We start from the raw sequence: 16,653 nt of genomic DNA on the forward strand, positions 1-16,653 counted from the left end.
ATCATTGAAGTCGTGAAATAACATCATTAAGACCTCTGGCAGGACTGAAAAGGGGCGGAAGAACTATTTCACATACATAAAAGCGGTTAAACTGAGCTGACTTGGGTCTATCAAGACTATTAAGGCAATTTAGGAAGATTGATGACTTTTAGACTTCAGCTTGGCTGTGACAAGGCGGCGGATGAGAACTACTCCCGGTGCTGCTGCATATGTATCACTGTATCTGGGGGCATGAATCTGGCAGGTGCCGAAGCTGCTCTCTCACCTGTGTAAAAACATGCTTGACGGAAATGATCGGCAATCTGCATTTCAAGAGGCTGTTGCCTGGAAACCCAACCTGCTCCACTCAGAGTCAGACATTCTAGTAAATATGCATGATTTCAGACCTCTTCATCATTATTTATATCAAACAGGAGTTTAGTGAGGTGTGGGGGGGGGACTGAGTCATGGGGTCACCTTCATGCCTTATTTTTACTCTTGAGAATAGTGGTGTTAGACAAAGTACTCCACTTTACTTTAAACTTTAGTACCGCACAGTCAATACTCTCTTAGTAGAAGTTCTGCATTCAAGATTTTACTTCAAGTCTATTGTTACCACAATTAACCTACATTTATTTAATGTCTTCTTAAGGTGGAGCTAGGCCTGTCACAATAACTACCTTTGTTGGACGATATATTGTCTCAGAAATAATCGCGATAAACGATATTATTGTCATTGTAAGATTATTTTATACCACTGATATAATGATAATATAATAGCATAGTAATACAAAGGAGGCGGGGGGGGGGGTGGGATTGTAGAGTGGGCGCTACACTTCTGTAAAAACACAGACTGCCATTATGGGCATGGACATAGTTATTTACCTTTAATCCCATATAAGCGGCGCTGCTCGCTTCTGCGGTCTCCACTCAGGACGTGCACAGTCAGGAAAGCTTAGCCAATGTGACATGAATAGCCTCTTAGCTGCTAATGTGAAGTGTGGCAATATTGAGGTCAAAAAATGATCAAGGTCATGTCCATGTATCATATGACTAATCCATATATAGACATGATGATGTAGATAATTGTATGATAAGTTGATATATAGACACGACTATGTTGATAATTACGTTATTGTATGATAAATCGACAACGTTATTAATTATTGTGACAGGTCTAGATGCAGCTCATCTTAGCTGCTTTATATGCTACAGGATAGATTCATCTATAAAAACAGATATAATTGCAGATTACACATCTTATGTGTAAAATCTCTGTAACCAGAAACAAGCTGTCAGATATATGTAGTAGAATAATGAGTGTCTGAAATAGATGGAACTGAATCCCTCCCAGTAGAAGAGGAGTAGAAGTATACAGTTTCATAAAATGGAAATATTAGTAAGTAAGTAAAGTTTGTCATTTTACTTTAGCTTCCTGGCTTTGCATTGGCAAACTGGGCATTATCCACATATTTAATGTAATATAAATGGTAAATGGTGTTTTGACTGTCACAATAAACAGCAATTTCCCTTAGCTAAGTAGACGATGCTATATTTATTTGCATTAATAGTATCGATTTGTTTATGACAGGCTATGTGATGGGAGAGAAATTGAGGCTTTTAGGACCCACAAGTGCAGGTTTTACACTTGTGTTGTACATCAAACATGAAGGCACAGCCTCTCTCCATAAGCCTGCTGCCAGTTATCTTCTCCATGCGTGTCATTTGAGCTGATGGGCTTTGCTCAGTTGTCTCTTCTGCTAAGCAGTGCCAAATGGAGCAGAGCCATCCAAAAAGACCCAAATGAAATAGGAGCTCTTTACATGTCTGTGCCTCTTCTTTCTATGCTGACAGTAAACGGCTAATTGAGCTCAGTGCTGTGGTGAGAATGGACATAGAGGAGTAAATATCAAAGAGAGCCCCCTTCCATATTACGGTCTTTTTCGTTCAAGCTTTTTGTAATTTTTTGTACTTTTTTGGCTCCCCAGCATCTCAACCAGTAGATGTGAAATGGGGACAGATGATGGAAAAGTAATAGTGCCTCCGTGGAGCTCAGTTTAACTTTAGAAACCACCAAAAGAAATGTTTGCAACATTGTGAAAGCATATTTTTCCTTTTTATGTGGTTAATAAAAGCTGGTTTTTAATGGGTATCACTGTAAAAACAACAAATGATTGATAGAACAAATGTTTTCTTTCAGAAGGTTTTATCCACAGTAACTCTGTATATTCATGGTTGTAGAACAAGACATGCTAACGACAAACCTATTATACCCTCCGCTAGCATTTTAGGATTGTGGTCAAATTCTAATCCTTGATAAGATAAAAGTAACTTCATGCAGAACTCTTCATAGTGAAGATACAAAATCCAAATGTGCACACACAGGGTAGCCACAGAGCTTGTTTGGCAAGTATGTAGGGACTATATGGTATATGGTTCTCAAAATTGATTAGAAGAAATAAACTCCTTCCTTTGAAAAAAGCTAGCTTTTAGCCATGACGGCAGCCACTTGTTTTCTCAATGTTACGCAACTGGTGGCATAATAAACACATTTCTGGGTAAATTGTGTGTGCCGTTAGCTGTGTTTGCTAATGCTTACGTTAGCCCACAAGCAAGTTTGCATAAGTTTATTGTAGAAAAGAAGAAAACAGTTGACAGTTGAGCTACAGAACTATTGACATTAGCGAGTGATAATTACATTGACAATTTGTTGAGCAATTTATATACTATAGGTTTGGTGTTGTGGTCGGAGAAACATTCAATCAATCAGAGCTTTGTAGAGGATTAAGGAAGTTGTCATAATATTTGTACGTAGCTCGCTAGCGCCCTAGCTACCACACGTAGGAAAAATATGTAAATGCATGGCTGCAACTTGTATCAAATAATTTGCCAGTATTTTTTTTAGTAGTCAATCATGTATTGTATAAAATGCCAGAAAATTGTGAAAAATGTCTTAAAGTTGCTAAAATGTTTTATAAATGAAACAGTGAATTGAGTATCAAAATTATTAGCAATTCATTGTCTTTCAGTTGACTAATAAGCTGAATCATATTTTAGAATAATAACTCTTTTTGATAATTCAACTGGAAAGAATTTCAGCAATACATAAAACATGATTTCATGCTTGATGAATGAAGTGACACAAACTGGCAGTTGTTTGCTTATGGTGCATACGGGCTGGTTATCATCACAAATGTACAGTAACACTGGACACGATATATTTATATAGTATATTTTTTTCATTTGTTCATTTGTAACTGCTGAATGCAATAAATGCCAAATGTGCAGCTGTGGATAGAATCACTTCTTCTTACTGTTGCCCACAAATAGTTGCACCATGTATAGCAATGTGACAAAAATAAAATCGCAGCTGGTATTCTTCTCCTAATGTCATTATGTTCTTCCTCTTCTCCTGAACACTCCATCAGAGACGACATGGGAGAGACCGTCCAGTTTGCCTGGGACCCCCAAAACCGCCATCCGACACAAGAACTCCCTGCCAGCAGGTACTACAACTCTATCTCTCCATCTGAAGTCTCTATCACTTCAACTTCCTCAAGTTCTACTACCCTGAGGCTATGAATTTTCCTAAAATTCCACCGTGGCACAAAGCAACCGCTCATGCACACCAAACACAGACACACAGACACTTCCTATGACTCATTTTATCTGTAGTCCCAACTGCAGAACTAAGAGCCCCTCTGTCTTCTGGGCCTTCTGTAAAAGGCAGATAAATAGAAAGAATCAGGAAGGTTTGTGAGGTGTTTCCCACTCAAATGTTGGAAGTAGCCATCATTCGTTTGTATCACCTGTATTATAAATGACTATTTAGTTTAGCTTCAAACCGAAAAGTACGGCAAAAACCCTCACACACACTTTGATACCCTCAATTAAAAGTAACCGTTTTCTCATTTCGGCTGCGTTAACGATATTCTCTTAACACATTTATTTTACATTCAGGAGCTGGTTGCACCCACTGTTCGAAAGGTCACTTAAATGTGTGGAAATGTTCGCAGCACTAAATTAGAATTAATTATTTTGTAGAGATTAGTTGTTCATATGTTTAATTCTTTTGTAGCTGACTGAACCAACTGACAAAACTAACGTTTGCATGCTATATGACCTGTTGTTGCTATGTTTAGATTACAGTGCAAGAGATAATATAAAATGTGATCAAGATATCTGACAATTCATCAATATGCTGTTCAAGTTTTTACACACAATTAATTAAATTAGGAACGTTATGCTAATAATGTTAACATGAGACCAAATAATTGAATAAAACTGGTTACACTGCAATGTTTCCCAATCATTCCTATTTGTTATTTATTATGTTACGTCATATTATGCTACATTATGTTACGTAATTAAGTTTAATATGTAGCTTGGCCCATAAAATTGGTATTTTTTAAGAGTTATAGTACAGCTTTTTCTCTTTAAATAGGCAATTGCTTTTAGTTGAATGGCACTTTACACACTACTAAGGTCTCTACTTTCTTCCGTAAAACTTTTCTTATGTTTTAAATATAGAACTTGATTCATTAAATCAGTAGTTTAAAAGTAGTAGTAGTAGTACACAAAAATACCAGGAACATATACACAAACATAGTTATGGATTTACCCAATCCAGACAAATCAGCACCGGTTTGTTTGACTCATAAAGATAAGTGAATCCCTCCTGGATCAAATAAAGTTTACAGCATTGCAGCTAATCTGCACACATCAGAGAACTAATTAAATCTCTTTGTCTGTCTTTATCTCTCTTTCTCTCTCTCTCTTTCTCTCATCTGTCTATCCAGTTAATGGATTTCACTCAGGTGGTAGTCCCTTGCATCATTTGGAGCTTCCGCACAACAGTCTGATCAGGAAGAGCAGTACAGAGCCACAGGTAAAGCTGTCTGAATAGTGTTTTTGCTTTTTTCCTTGACAACTTCACACATGGTTCAGTCTGAAAAGCTGCACTGATTGAAAGTAAAAGTTTGTATTGTGCTGTCTGTTTTTTTGCCCGGTGAGAACATTTTCATTTCAAATATGTCTGGGGAGCTGCGCATAATAAAATGACACTGTCACTCATTATCTCTGTGACAGGACAAGAATGATGAATATTAAAAATAGAGTTTGTCCCAGGATCCCCCACAAACTATTACTATCATTATTCCCTACAGTATGTGTGATTGTCTAAATTATTAGTGTGTTATATTATGATCAAACTGTAATGAACACATAAAACTGTGGAGTCAACAGCCTCACCTCTAATAGCGTCATTATACAGATATAAAAATGAATTGGTTGTAAATAACAATAATGATGCATGATGTCGTTCCACATTTCAGATGATCAAACCTCCTCTCCCCTTCCTCACTCATTATTATCCTCATGGAAGAGGCTGATGGCAGTTAGAGAGGATTAATCCCGCCTACAGTATCTGCTCCCTTGATCATAATTAACCAGGCAGTCAGGGTGCAGTTATACAGGATCCACCCACTACTTATTCACTCAGTCTCCTCATTTCTCTCCTTTCCTGCATCTCACACTCATGCACACACCCAGTCATTGAAAAAAATATAAACACACTTCTGCTACTGATGATTTAAGGTCCTATTCCCTTTGAATGTGTAATTATTTTTAGCAGGAGAGGAGTTTCTATACTTTTTGTCTCACTTCTTACCTAATTTCTGCCCCCATAACACACTCACACACTGCTGATTTATCACAGGAGACTGGAAATTACTCTATTCTAAGCTTAAGTGTTAGAAATCGCACACACACACACACACACACACATATATACATCCACACTCCACACACAAAGAGAGAGAAAGCTTTGCTTTGCTCTGCAGAACTATCCTCCCCGCTCTGCACAGCAACACACACAGTAACACACATGCATGCATACACACAGCACCAGCAGCAGCAGCAGCAGCAGGAGCACAGAGAACACCAGACAGACGCTAAAAAGAGCTCGCCAGGAAAACAACTGTGTTTGTGTGCGTGCGAGTGACAGTGTGTGTATGTTGAGCAGTCATGTCTGACATGGAGGACGGAGGTTTTGACGGAGCGTCCTTCTTCTCCCTGCAGAGCCCGGGATCAACGTCGCCCACCAGGAAACAGAAGGAGACCACGGTTACGGTGAGTGGGGCAACTAATGGGAACTCTTAACTAAACCATGAACTAAACCAGACTCTGTACAGAAGCCCTGAAGAACCACATGTGATACCAGCAGGAACCAGCTAAAGTATATTTTATACCCCAATTTGAAAATGATGATATAGGAAAATACAGTTCAATGTTTATGTCACTGGGGCAATATACAAAGTAAAACATTGACTATATGACAGCTGTAAATGTGTTTGTCTTGTTCAGTGTTGTTCAGTTGCTAGTATACAGATTCACAGTGACATCATCCTATCCAGCATCCAGATCTCCTCCGTTGTTAGGTCATTGCATCCTGTTGGGCCTCACACTTGGTGGTGCTGGTGTGAGGTTTTGAAGTTCACTATGACTTTTTATTTCTCTCTGATTTTTTTCTTTTTTTCTTACAGTATATTTGAAATCACAAGCTTTAGAGGGAGATAGGGCATGTCTGTGCTTCCATAGCAACCAGGGTGATGCTATTGATAAGCAGATGGTTATAATAGGAAATGAGAGAAAGAGGTGCGAGAAGAGCTACACGTGTCATTTTAACACCTGAAGATATTCTGTATGCTGAAGGTGAAGACCTTAACCTCCTGTTGTCTTTCTAATGACCATGCAACTTTTGTCCTCCTGGGTCAAAATTGACGTGGTCTGGTTTGGCTGTTTGGCTGAAGCATAAGGTATAAATTATCACCCAATTAGAGCAGGACCGAGCTATTAAAGTTAGCCTAAATGCTACGGTACTAATATCAGGACCGGCTCCCAATCAGCATTTATATATTGTAACCGCACAAAATAACGTAGTTAGCTGATGATATGCTCATTTTTGGCTGTGAAAATAACACTCGATCACCATTGTGTGTAGGAAGCTAGTTAGCCAGACATGCTAATCTTTGCAGCTTATGTTATAGCAGATAAATATATTGTTAAATCCATGCCAGTTCCAATTTTAATCTTGAATTCTTGGTTTTAGAAGGGGAAAAAAAATCTTTACTCTTTGGATAGTCAATATAGCTCAATTGAGCATGTGGAGAAATCCAATGCTAGGCCTATCATACCTAGCTGTGAGTGCTAAGCTATGGTTCACTGAAGTGGTTCAGTGAACTGTCAATTGAGCTCTAGGCCACCAAAGGTCAGGAAAGAAAGTTCTGGGAGCAGTTTGTGTGTGTGTGAATGCAAACAAACTAAACCATTTATTGGAGTGTTGGAAGTAGCCTTGCCCTCATCTTCACCAAAAGGAAGCGGGGGTCACTCTAAAGCCCTGCCAACTGTCAACCTCTGGACCTCCACAGTGATTAAATAGGAAGCCATTCCTTCAAACAAATTATAAGCTTCCTAAGCCAAGATAAGGTTGAATTAGAAGCCCTTTTTTCTCCTTCCCCTCCATCCTGCCATTTCAATCTGACTATTTGCTCTGTAAAAGTCATCAGCAGTAACTGTATTTGTCTATTTGCTCTCAAAGGCGAGGCTTTGGCATTAGACGAGGGTGCTCTCTGGTGCCACTGAAGTTAAAAAAAAAAAAAAGGGAACAGTGCATCCTCGCTGCTGGTTGTTTACCTCCTGAGGTTAATTGGAATGAATTCGGGAGAATATAAAGCTCTTTTTGTCTGCCTCGGAGTCTTTGCTAAACCTGGGTCTGTTTGTATCTCTAGTGAAGACATGCCACGTCCTTTATTTCCTTTTTCTACATGTGGTTTCTTCCCCCTTTCCTTTTGTCTCTTTCTTTCCTTGTCATGAAAAATTGAATTAGCGGTTGAAAAATCTGCAGAGTAAGGTTTGCAAGACCATCTTCCACTGTACCTTCTCCGCCAACATAATGCTTTAAAAGAAGCTTAAAAGAAAAATATAAGAGGAAAAAGTCCCCAAGCACCAAAAGTGCCATAGTAACACATTGCATATAGTCCTATTGAGTGAAACCCCAGAGCAATACTGAGTAGCTCGCAGCAGGGAGCCCTCCAGCCAACTCATTCAACAACATCACCGCTGCTGGGAGAGTGAGCAGACAATTAACTGCACCGAGATAATTAAAGGCAATCTTTGGGAATCCATTTTGCTGATTGCTCTGGGCCAAAGCAGAGAGTTCAGAGAGTTGTGGTAGAGGGTTGGAACGATGAATCCCAAAAAGGGCTGAGAACCACAAATGCTCTGTATTGACGATACTGTCTCCAAGGACGGGGGTGAATACAGAAAAATTGAATGAACAATGCTGGGTCGATTGGAAGTGCCTTCTTTACATTGGTGTATTCTGTGAGCTGCTGAGATGAGAGTGTTGCCAAAGCAACAGAGTGCAGACTACTTTGAATACCAGAGTTAGAAGTCTGTGTGTGTGTGTGTGTGTGTGTGTGTGTGTACTTCTGTAAAATACTAACATGGCTACAGTGACATTAAAGCAAATTGTCTGTGATGATGCAATAAACTGCCCTCCTTGTGATGCTCTTCCTTTGTCTCTCTCTTTCTCTCCCTCCCTCTGTCTTTCTCTCTCTCTTTCTCTATCTCTCTCTCTCTCTCTCTCTCTCTCTCTCTCTCTCTCTCTCTCTCTCAGATTAACTGTGTGACGTTCCCATCGCCTTCGTGCATGCCGGAGCAACAGCTGCTGAAACCAGACGAATGGAGCTACTGTGACTATTTCTGGGTAAATTCACCTCAAATTTTAAGAGGTTACAAATGTGTTGAACAGAATGTGCACGTACAATCAGCAACTTTCCAGTTTTATCCATTTCTCTAAATCCATTTAGAAATCATGTAAATATGTGCCTAATTTTTTATCAAATTTAGACTCCTATCCAGTTGTTTGTTTTCTGTTTACAGTGCAAACAGCTCATTTTTCACTCGCAGCTAATTTACTTACACCACAGCATAGTTATGGTTCATAGTTCAAATACTGTCTCTTCGACATCACCCACTGCACGATGAGAAACATTAATGTGTAAAAGTCATCCATATTCAACATACTTCTCACAAATGGAAACACAAAAAAAGAATAGAAAATAGAAAAGTTGGAAGTAATAACAATCATAACCATTTTGGCATATGAGAAGGGTTCAAATATTCAAAGAAAGCCTGAAAAAAACGGATTTCGTGTAGCAGCAAATGTCTTTTTATGCCTTTTCATTGCTGTTTATCACCTAGTTTTTATCTTTTGACCTGTTTCGGCTGGCGTTTCTGAGTTGCCGCATTTATCTTGACAATAACTACATGTGCATGCCAAGTGAAAGTGCCAAATTCCTGTAAATAAAGTGAGTAAAAACTGAGTGTATTTAGCCAAGGGTTGAAAGTGTGAATCATTATAGTGCTTCACCAGGTGCAGATATTTCTCTCCTTAAAAAAAAACTAACTTTCTATTCCTTTCCTCACACTTAGTTTACTGATTTGATAATTCAAACCATGAAGGAGAGGATTAAACAGAGGAAAGTGGGAAGGAAGGGAAAGATTTAGGAGGAATTCCTGAATGAGAATAACTAGCAACCAAAGTAAGAAAAAACTATCCTTTTGAAAAGTCATCCTCCCTCTGTTGACATTGCCGCTCTCTCCAGTAAATCTCTAAATGAACATCCCGGAGAGTGGGATCCTTTTCATCTTTCAAGATGACTCCATATTTCATCTCATCCTGGCTGCGTCGCACGCTGAGAATCAGCGTTGGCTTTAATAAGATCCGACCGACAGCGCTGCTGGATAATACATTACATGTAACTGGCTGGACTGCAGCGAGCCAGCTGGCCTCTGCTGTTCTCCCACCCCTGCAGCGTAATCTCTACCAGGTGTGATGTGTGGGGCTAACACACTGTAGTCAAACACACGGAGGTAACAACACAGTGGGAAGACGGAGTTTGTAGGGACAGTGGACACCAGAGCCTGGCAGCTTTAGATGAAAACAAGTCCGATTTTATGATCAACGCAGCTCTCACACCTCCTAGTTTTGGCCTCAGTTCTCAGGACTTTGATTAATGTGAGTTAATGAACCAGCAATTAGTGATTTAACAGGCACTTAAGTAACCACTTTGCTGTCTGCTTTCTGCTGGAGCCTGATCTCTTAAACATCATGTAAAAAAAGTGCCACAAACAAAACATCCATGTAGCAGTGCATTTGTGAATAAAAAAATCTATTATGTAAAGATGAATTCTGTTTTCTCACTGAGAAGCAGCACACCAATCTATCAAAACTGCAGTAAAGATTTTTGGCCACCGGGGGCAGTGGAACAAGCACAACATCATATTATTACCTTTAAAAGTTTTTACGGCTGGTAGCAAACCTATTGCCTATTTACACCAGCAGGCACAGAATAATGTTAGCATTCATTTGTAGTCATGTTTCTGGCCTCCTTTTCACTCACTTTTCACTTTTAGCTCTGTTTTGGTCTCCACCAACAAAATATCTCACTCTTCAGCTGCTTTATGCTCCACAATGTTCACCAGCTACTTTATCTACCTGCTATATATTTTTTGTGGTTCATTTTACATATCCCGCAGACACAACAGAGCAACATTAGCATTCATTCGGGGTCATGTTTCTGGCTAATGTTCACTCACAATTATGTTTTGCTCTCTATTGACCCCCGTGGGAAATATGTGGGTCTTTGGCTGCTAAATGCTCCATTGTGTGCACCTGCTAGTCCCTAACCTTTTTTGTTTTCGCTCAGAGAAGTCAGAAGAGCAAAGTGTCAGGCCATAAAACCAAAACAATGAGCTAAAAGACACTAAAAAGACACTACATCATGGACATGCCTGATTCCTGAATTCCAGCAGCAACTGATTTGATTCACTCAGTGGGTCGAGGTGTGACGTTTTCATGTTTGTTGCTAAGTGTTCGTTTGTTCAATGTGTTTCTCGTGTGCTTGCTGTGTTTATCTCATAGACCGATAAGAAGGATCCCCAGGGCAACGGCTACATCACAGGATTTGAGGTTTTGCTGCAGAAACAGCTAAAGGGGAAACAGATGCAGAAAGAGATGGCCGAGTTCATTCGAGAGAGGTATCAGCTTTTGAATCAGGAACCGCCCTCTTTTTTATTCTTTTTCATCCTTTATGCTCAAATCACCATGAATACCATACAGCTGTCATTTAAACAAAGTGTTTCCCCTTTTTTTGCGCTCATTCATGTTCGTCACTGTGTTGCACAAGACAGGAAACGAGCATGGAAACGGCCAGAGTTGCATAAAGGCTATGTGGTAATGAAACTCTCTACTTCCTTCTCAGGATAAAGATAGAAGAGGAGTACGCCAAGAATCTCTCCAAGCTTTCCCAGATCCCTCTAGCCAACCAGGAAGAAGGGTGAGTGACCTTCCTCCTCGTAGGATTGTTTGAAGACAGCGAAGCCTCCTCTCATCGTACGGCCTGTCACATATGGCTGCATGGAAGATATGAATCAATATTAAAAGATTAAACAAAAGTCACGTCATCCCTTGAAAAGCAGCCTGCCAGACTTTCCACTTATGGACATGAGGAGGCTATAAACTATTGTGTTTTTGGGCTCCTTTCTCCACAGCATATTTTACAATAATATTAATATGATACTTTACAGCACCATAGAGGACATATTTCTTCCCAGGGAGGTCAAAGGCCAGGGTCAGCTCCAAAACAACACTCATCCTGCTTGTATAGAGTCAATGCCAGATGATTGGCAGTCTGGGAAAACATATGAATTTAAAAAAATACACTTTTTAATTAAGCTAGAGGAAATATTAACAATCCCCAGATGTGGTGACTGTGTGCAAATAAGCAATGAAAGGATTAATCCATGAATCAGTTAGTTGAATGATAGGAAATCAATACTCCACAATTATGACAATGGTTGAAGTCATTTTTCAAGCAAAAGGGTCAAACTTTCACTGTTTCCACCCACTCAAGTGTGAGAATTTGCTTGTTTTTCTCTTTTACATTATTGAAAATTCAATATAATTTGAGAAAGATTAAAATATTTTTCTATGGACCTTTTAATTTTCTTACATTTTCTGAACTAAACGATTGATCAGAAAAAAGAATCAACAGATTTATTGATCATTAACATATTTCCAGTGCTATAGAGTAGCAGTAATTGCAGTATAGTAGACAAAGTTTCTTATTTACACTTTAAGTAAGCAGATTTAATTTGGGGTGAACAATGGTCACTGCAGACACATTATAATTATAAGATAATGCTTAAACGTACTGTAACAGTGGGTGAAAAAATACAGCCCTTTTTACATGATAAAAGTAATATATTTAGAATTTCCGCAGGGAATGAATACTACACTACTACTACTATAGGATACTACACGATTTTTCCAATATTCACACCTTGTATTTAAAAGAAAATAAGAAATGTGGTGGGGTGTCCATCTGGAGCGACATTAATGCTTGCTTGTTGTAGCTAGGTGTTGTAGCCATTTCTTTTACGCTACATCGACAAGCCTACTAATGTTAGCTTGATCAGGGTGCTCTAAGTACTAACGTTAGCTCTGCATTTAGCACTAGTTGGGTAGACTATTGTGTCCTTGCCCTGGCCTGTGTTGCCCTTTTGGAGCCAAGCTAGCATTAGTGTAAAGTTACTAATGTTAATCTAGTATAGATTTTTAGTTGCCAACAGTGAAAGCAGGCAGGCAAAAGCAGAAACAGATGAGCCCACTTGTTGTTAACTAGCGCTATCATTAAATGCACAGAGAATCTGATTTGGCGAAAGCTTATAAAAGCAGTGACTGTTTGCTAGAGGTGATTATGCTCAAAAAAAGTCACAGTATACACAATACATATATAAAACTGTCAATATCACTCTAAGCCCTAGTTACAAAGCAATATCTAGTTTCGTGATTAGTAACATTAGCCACCATAAGCCCCTAGTTGTACCATTAACAAAACCTGAGTCTATTAAATATAGAGCAAGGGTCTGTGTTTTTGCTTATGAAATTTTTTTTTTAATTTGTATGTAGAATAATGTGTTATTTTGCATATTTGAATTAACGTAATTTATTTAAAGTGTGTCTCTTAAAAATCTTAGAGACTTTGGTATATGCAAATAAACACTAATGTCCAATCAGCCAGCCATGTGGACTGCTACTCAGGCAGATCGCCAGTCAACTAGCCAGCCAGACGAGACATCCCGGTGTGAGTCTGGGTCCAGAGGGCCTGTCAGTGATGCTTTAAAAAAGTATGACCTTCCTGTAAATCACTGGGTGCTTTGATCTCCATCCTGCAGCATACTTCAGCTATTAAGAGAGAGCGAAGGAGAGGAGAGGAGAGGAGGGAGAGAAGGAGAGAGGTAGGAGAGAAGGTACAGATGTAAGGAGGAGGAGGGTAACAGTGAAGATGAGGGCAAGGAGATTTGAGGAGACAGAATGTTACGTTGTGCGTGTTTGGGGTTTGGAGGGGAAGGGGGATGTGAGGGAAACCTTGCAGGGAGAAATAGTTTGCAGCCACTCCTCTTTTCTTCAGTCCGACAGCAGAGGGGACATCATGCTGAGGGCAGTTCTTTGTCTCATTCTCAGAAGGGACACAGGAACATGGAAACTTAAGTAACAGGAAGCTGAGAGGTGCACGGCCGGCTAAAGACACCCACAAAGAGAAGCAGCTGTGATTTGTACGGGCGCCGCATGGCATCGTTATTAAACTCATCTTTATTAAGAGATTCCACAAGGAAAGTGTCAGAGTGCATAGCAACCATTCTAAAAAAACATGTTAAAACACATTATCTAAGCATAATACCCCATTGGTAGTATCATTGTGCTATTACATTAGTAATGAACTGGAATTGGTTGCAAAAGCTATTCATAAATCCATTCTTAAACTTCCCCTCCAGGCATGTTTTAAGAAATGTCTTCTACATCCTCTCATTAAAATGCATGAATATGCAAATGTTGTTCATTACAAAAGTTTAACAGCTGGACACAAGATGTGACTCCTACTTCTATGTAAAGTCCATTCTCAGTGTATGTGTGTACTGGAGGTTCATGTTTCCTCATCATACTTGTCTTAAGTTGCAAACTGGACCAGGACTAGCCTCTAAACTACAGTAGTAATGATGTCACATACCATGCTTGTAGGTACACGCTTCAAACTTTCCTCCTTCAGCAGATGAATGTAAAAACAAACTCTGCACAAACATCATTCTGCATAGTGAAGCTCAAACATCCAACTGAAGGAATGAGAAGAAAAATATTTTTTTTTAGTGAAGGGGGACTATGAGTACAGTAACTCTAAAGTTCTTAGTAACTATCTTGTTTGAAACTGGCGATAAACTGTGTTGCAACTATAGATTCAAGACAAATGGTTAGTAGTCGGACATTACTGTAGCAGAAGTGTTACTCCTAAATATAGGGCCCATCAGATTCTGTGACATGGAATGGGTTGACCAAATATTGAGTGAGAGTGAGACTTTAACTTTCTGCTCTCAGAGATATTACAAATGTGTGGCACTATTTAAATAATACTGTATGGGATGGAAAAAAACATCGACCGCTGTTTGTGACCTTATGATCTTATCTATGTCACTATGATAAAACATAGTGACATATATTTTCTCTGATGATAAGTCACAGAATTGGGCGTAATTCTGCCCAATCTCAATACAATCAACAGTGAAAACGGGAAGTCAAGTTGTAACATAACTTTCGAAGAATACTGTTGCAAGTCCAGCGTAGTTTACTTTGTTTTATTTATTTGTTTTTAATATATGCTTCAGAATAAATAGAATTCATGCTGTTTTGTGAGATGATGAGATATCCCGTTATGCTACCTTACCAAACATAATTTGGGGTTATTTGGTCTAATATGATAGTTATATAATTTTATAATATGATTCATATTGTGTTTTGGAAAATCAATTAGCATCACATTTGCCAGGTTTATTGATATTTTAGGCATATTACATTTGATCTATTTAAAATCCGCAATGATAATCGTAATAGCTCATAATCGTTTATAATGCTAGCAACCTAGCTACCTTGTAAACTCTTCCATGATAACATCATTTGAACTTTTCCTTTCTGAGAAATAACACATTCTATCTCTTTCATATTAAAACTGAATTCATAAGCAATAAAATACACCCTCTCTCAATTCAATACACAACAGGAGTTTTGCATCTACAGCCTTTTGTTCTTCTGCTAATACTAGTAGCTAATGGCGGCTGTTAGCTATGTTAGCCTGTTATTACTAGAGCCCTGGCGGCAGGGGCAAGACTGTCTTTGCAAAAGTAAACACATCACAGGGCATTTAAACACATAGTCACATGACATACATTTTTTGTTCGGAAGAAGCTTGGTTACTAACCTAGCGTAAACATTTCTAGCTAAATTAAACACAAGTCAAACACCAGGCTTCTGACTGAGTGAGTAGCAAAAAGCAGATTCCTAAAGATTAGAGGTTAATGTTATGTAAATATTAATGTACAACTGACATTAGTGAGTTCTCTACTTTTGATACTGTGACACTACATTTTTAGCAGTTACCATTATCCCATTATTATCACCATGCCCCATAGGCACATTTTAACCACATAGAAAATGACGATATTAGTTTGTACACTCAATTTAATATTAAAAAACTTTTTATCAGACCAAGAAAATGGTGCAAACAAGGTTTAGCTTCTGTGGGCTTACCCTCCCTTGCACTGTTTACATGCCTATAAGATAACTACTCTTCATATTAGCATGGTAATAGAGGGCCAGAGTGGGATGGAATTGTCCCATATAGGATCCAGATTATGCCAGCCGGGTCGGTCTGCCCACACCCAGAAAAGTGCAACACAATACTTTCATTATGCTCTCCGTCAGGCCAGCTCTGTTGTCAGACAGGACAATCGCTGTTTTGTTGCTCAGTTCCTACCATCCGAGTGGCCGCAGCCCAGAACCAGCCGTCTATTTTTTCCTGAATTTACCATTTGTTTGGTAGAGATGTGGCCACAAGGCACGTGACTTTTTATATTGCCACCAATCGTGCAGTGTATCTGTTCTGTTGAATAGAGGGAGTGCACGGCAGGAGATTCATTCTCCCTGAGATTCAGTATGTTTTTTGGCTTGATTATCTGTCATTGGAGACTTTAAGACTGTAGGAACAGGACAGATGTAATGTACTGAGTGTAAATAACATGTGGAGTGGTGAAACCTTTGCAGACTGAAATAATGAGTTATGAATAAAAAATATTCTCCAGCTTCTCAGAACATACAGTATAATAATGAGCTTTCAGTCTGGCCTGGCTTGAGGTCACCATGTTAAACACACCATGAAATAGCCTAGGGACATGGGACAATGCAGCGAGCAAAAATGTTAAACAAAAAATTTAAAAATAAAATATAAATACAATAATTGAACTTAGCACCCTCCAGTGGTAGCATGAAATTATCAAATCCAATCACCAGATGTGTCAGATTAGGGATGGGCTGAATACAAATCATAAAATAAAAAAGACAAATAATAAACAAAAAATAATAATGTGAGAATAACTTGATAGCTTCTACATAAAAAATGTATACGGTCACTTTAAAAAACAAAGATTGCCTTTGTTTTAGGTACATTTCTTAAATTTATTTTTATTATTTTATTTTATTATTTACATTTTGTCCATTGTTTA

The 16,653-nt window shown here is 38.8% G+C and overlaps 1 protein-coding gene across 1 annotated transcript in view; it reads left to right on the top strand.

The window, feature by feature from the left end:
* The window catches only part of gas7b (growth arrest-specific 7b), a 63,068-nt gene that overhangs the window by 26,753 nt on the left and 19,662 nt on the right, over nt 1-16,653 (top strand). Inside the window, exons 3-8 of the mRNA XM_062442096.1 lie at nt 3,408-3,485; nt 4,779-4,867; nt 6,058-6,108; nt 8,657-8,746; nt 10,967-11,082; nt 11,307-11,381. Of these exons, the coding sequence (XP_062298080.1) occupies nt 3,408-3,485; nt 4,779-4,867; nt 6,058-6,108; nt 8,657-8,746; nt 10,967-11,082; nt 11,307-11,381 (499 nt within the window). The remainder of the gene's footprint in view (nt 1-3,407; nt 3,486-4,778; nt 4,868-6,057; nt 6,109-8,656; nt 8,747-10,966; nt 11,083-11,306; nt 11,382-16,653) is intronic.

The sequence above is a fragment of the Scomber scombrus genome, chromosome 21, assembly GCF_963691925.1.
Source record: "Scomber scombrus chromosome 21, fScoSco1.1, whole genome shotgun sequence".
In the NCBI taxonomy this organism is placed as follows: Eukaryota; Metazoa; Chordata; class Actinopteri; order Scombriformes; family Scombridae; genus Scomber; species Scomber scombrus.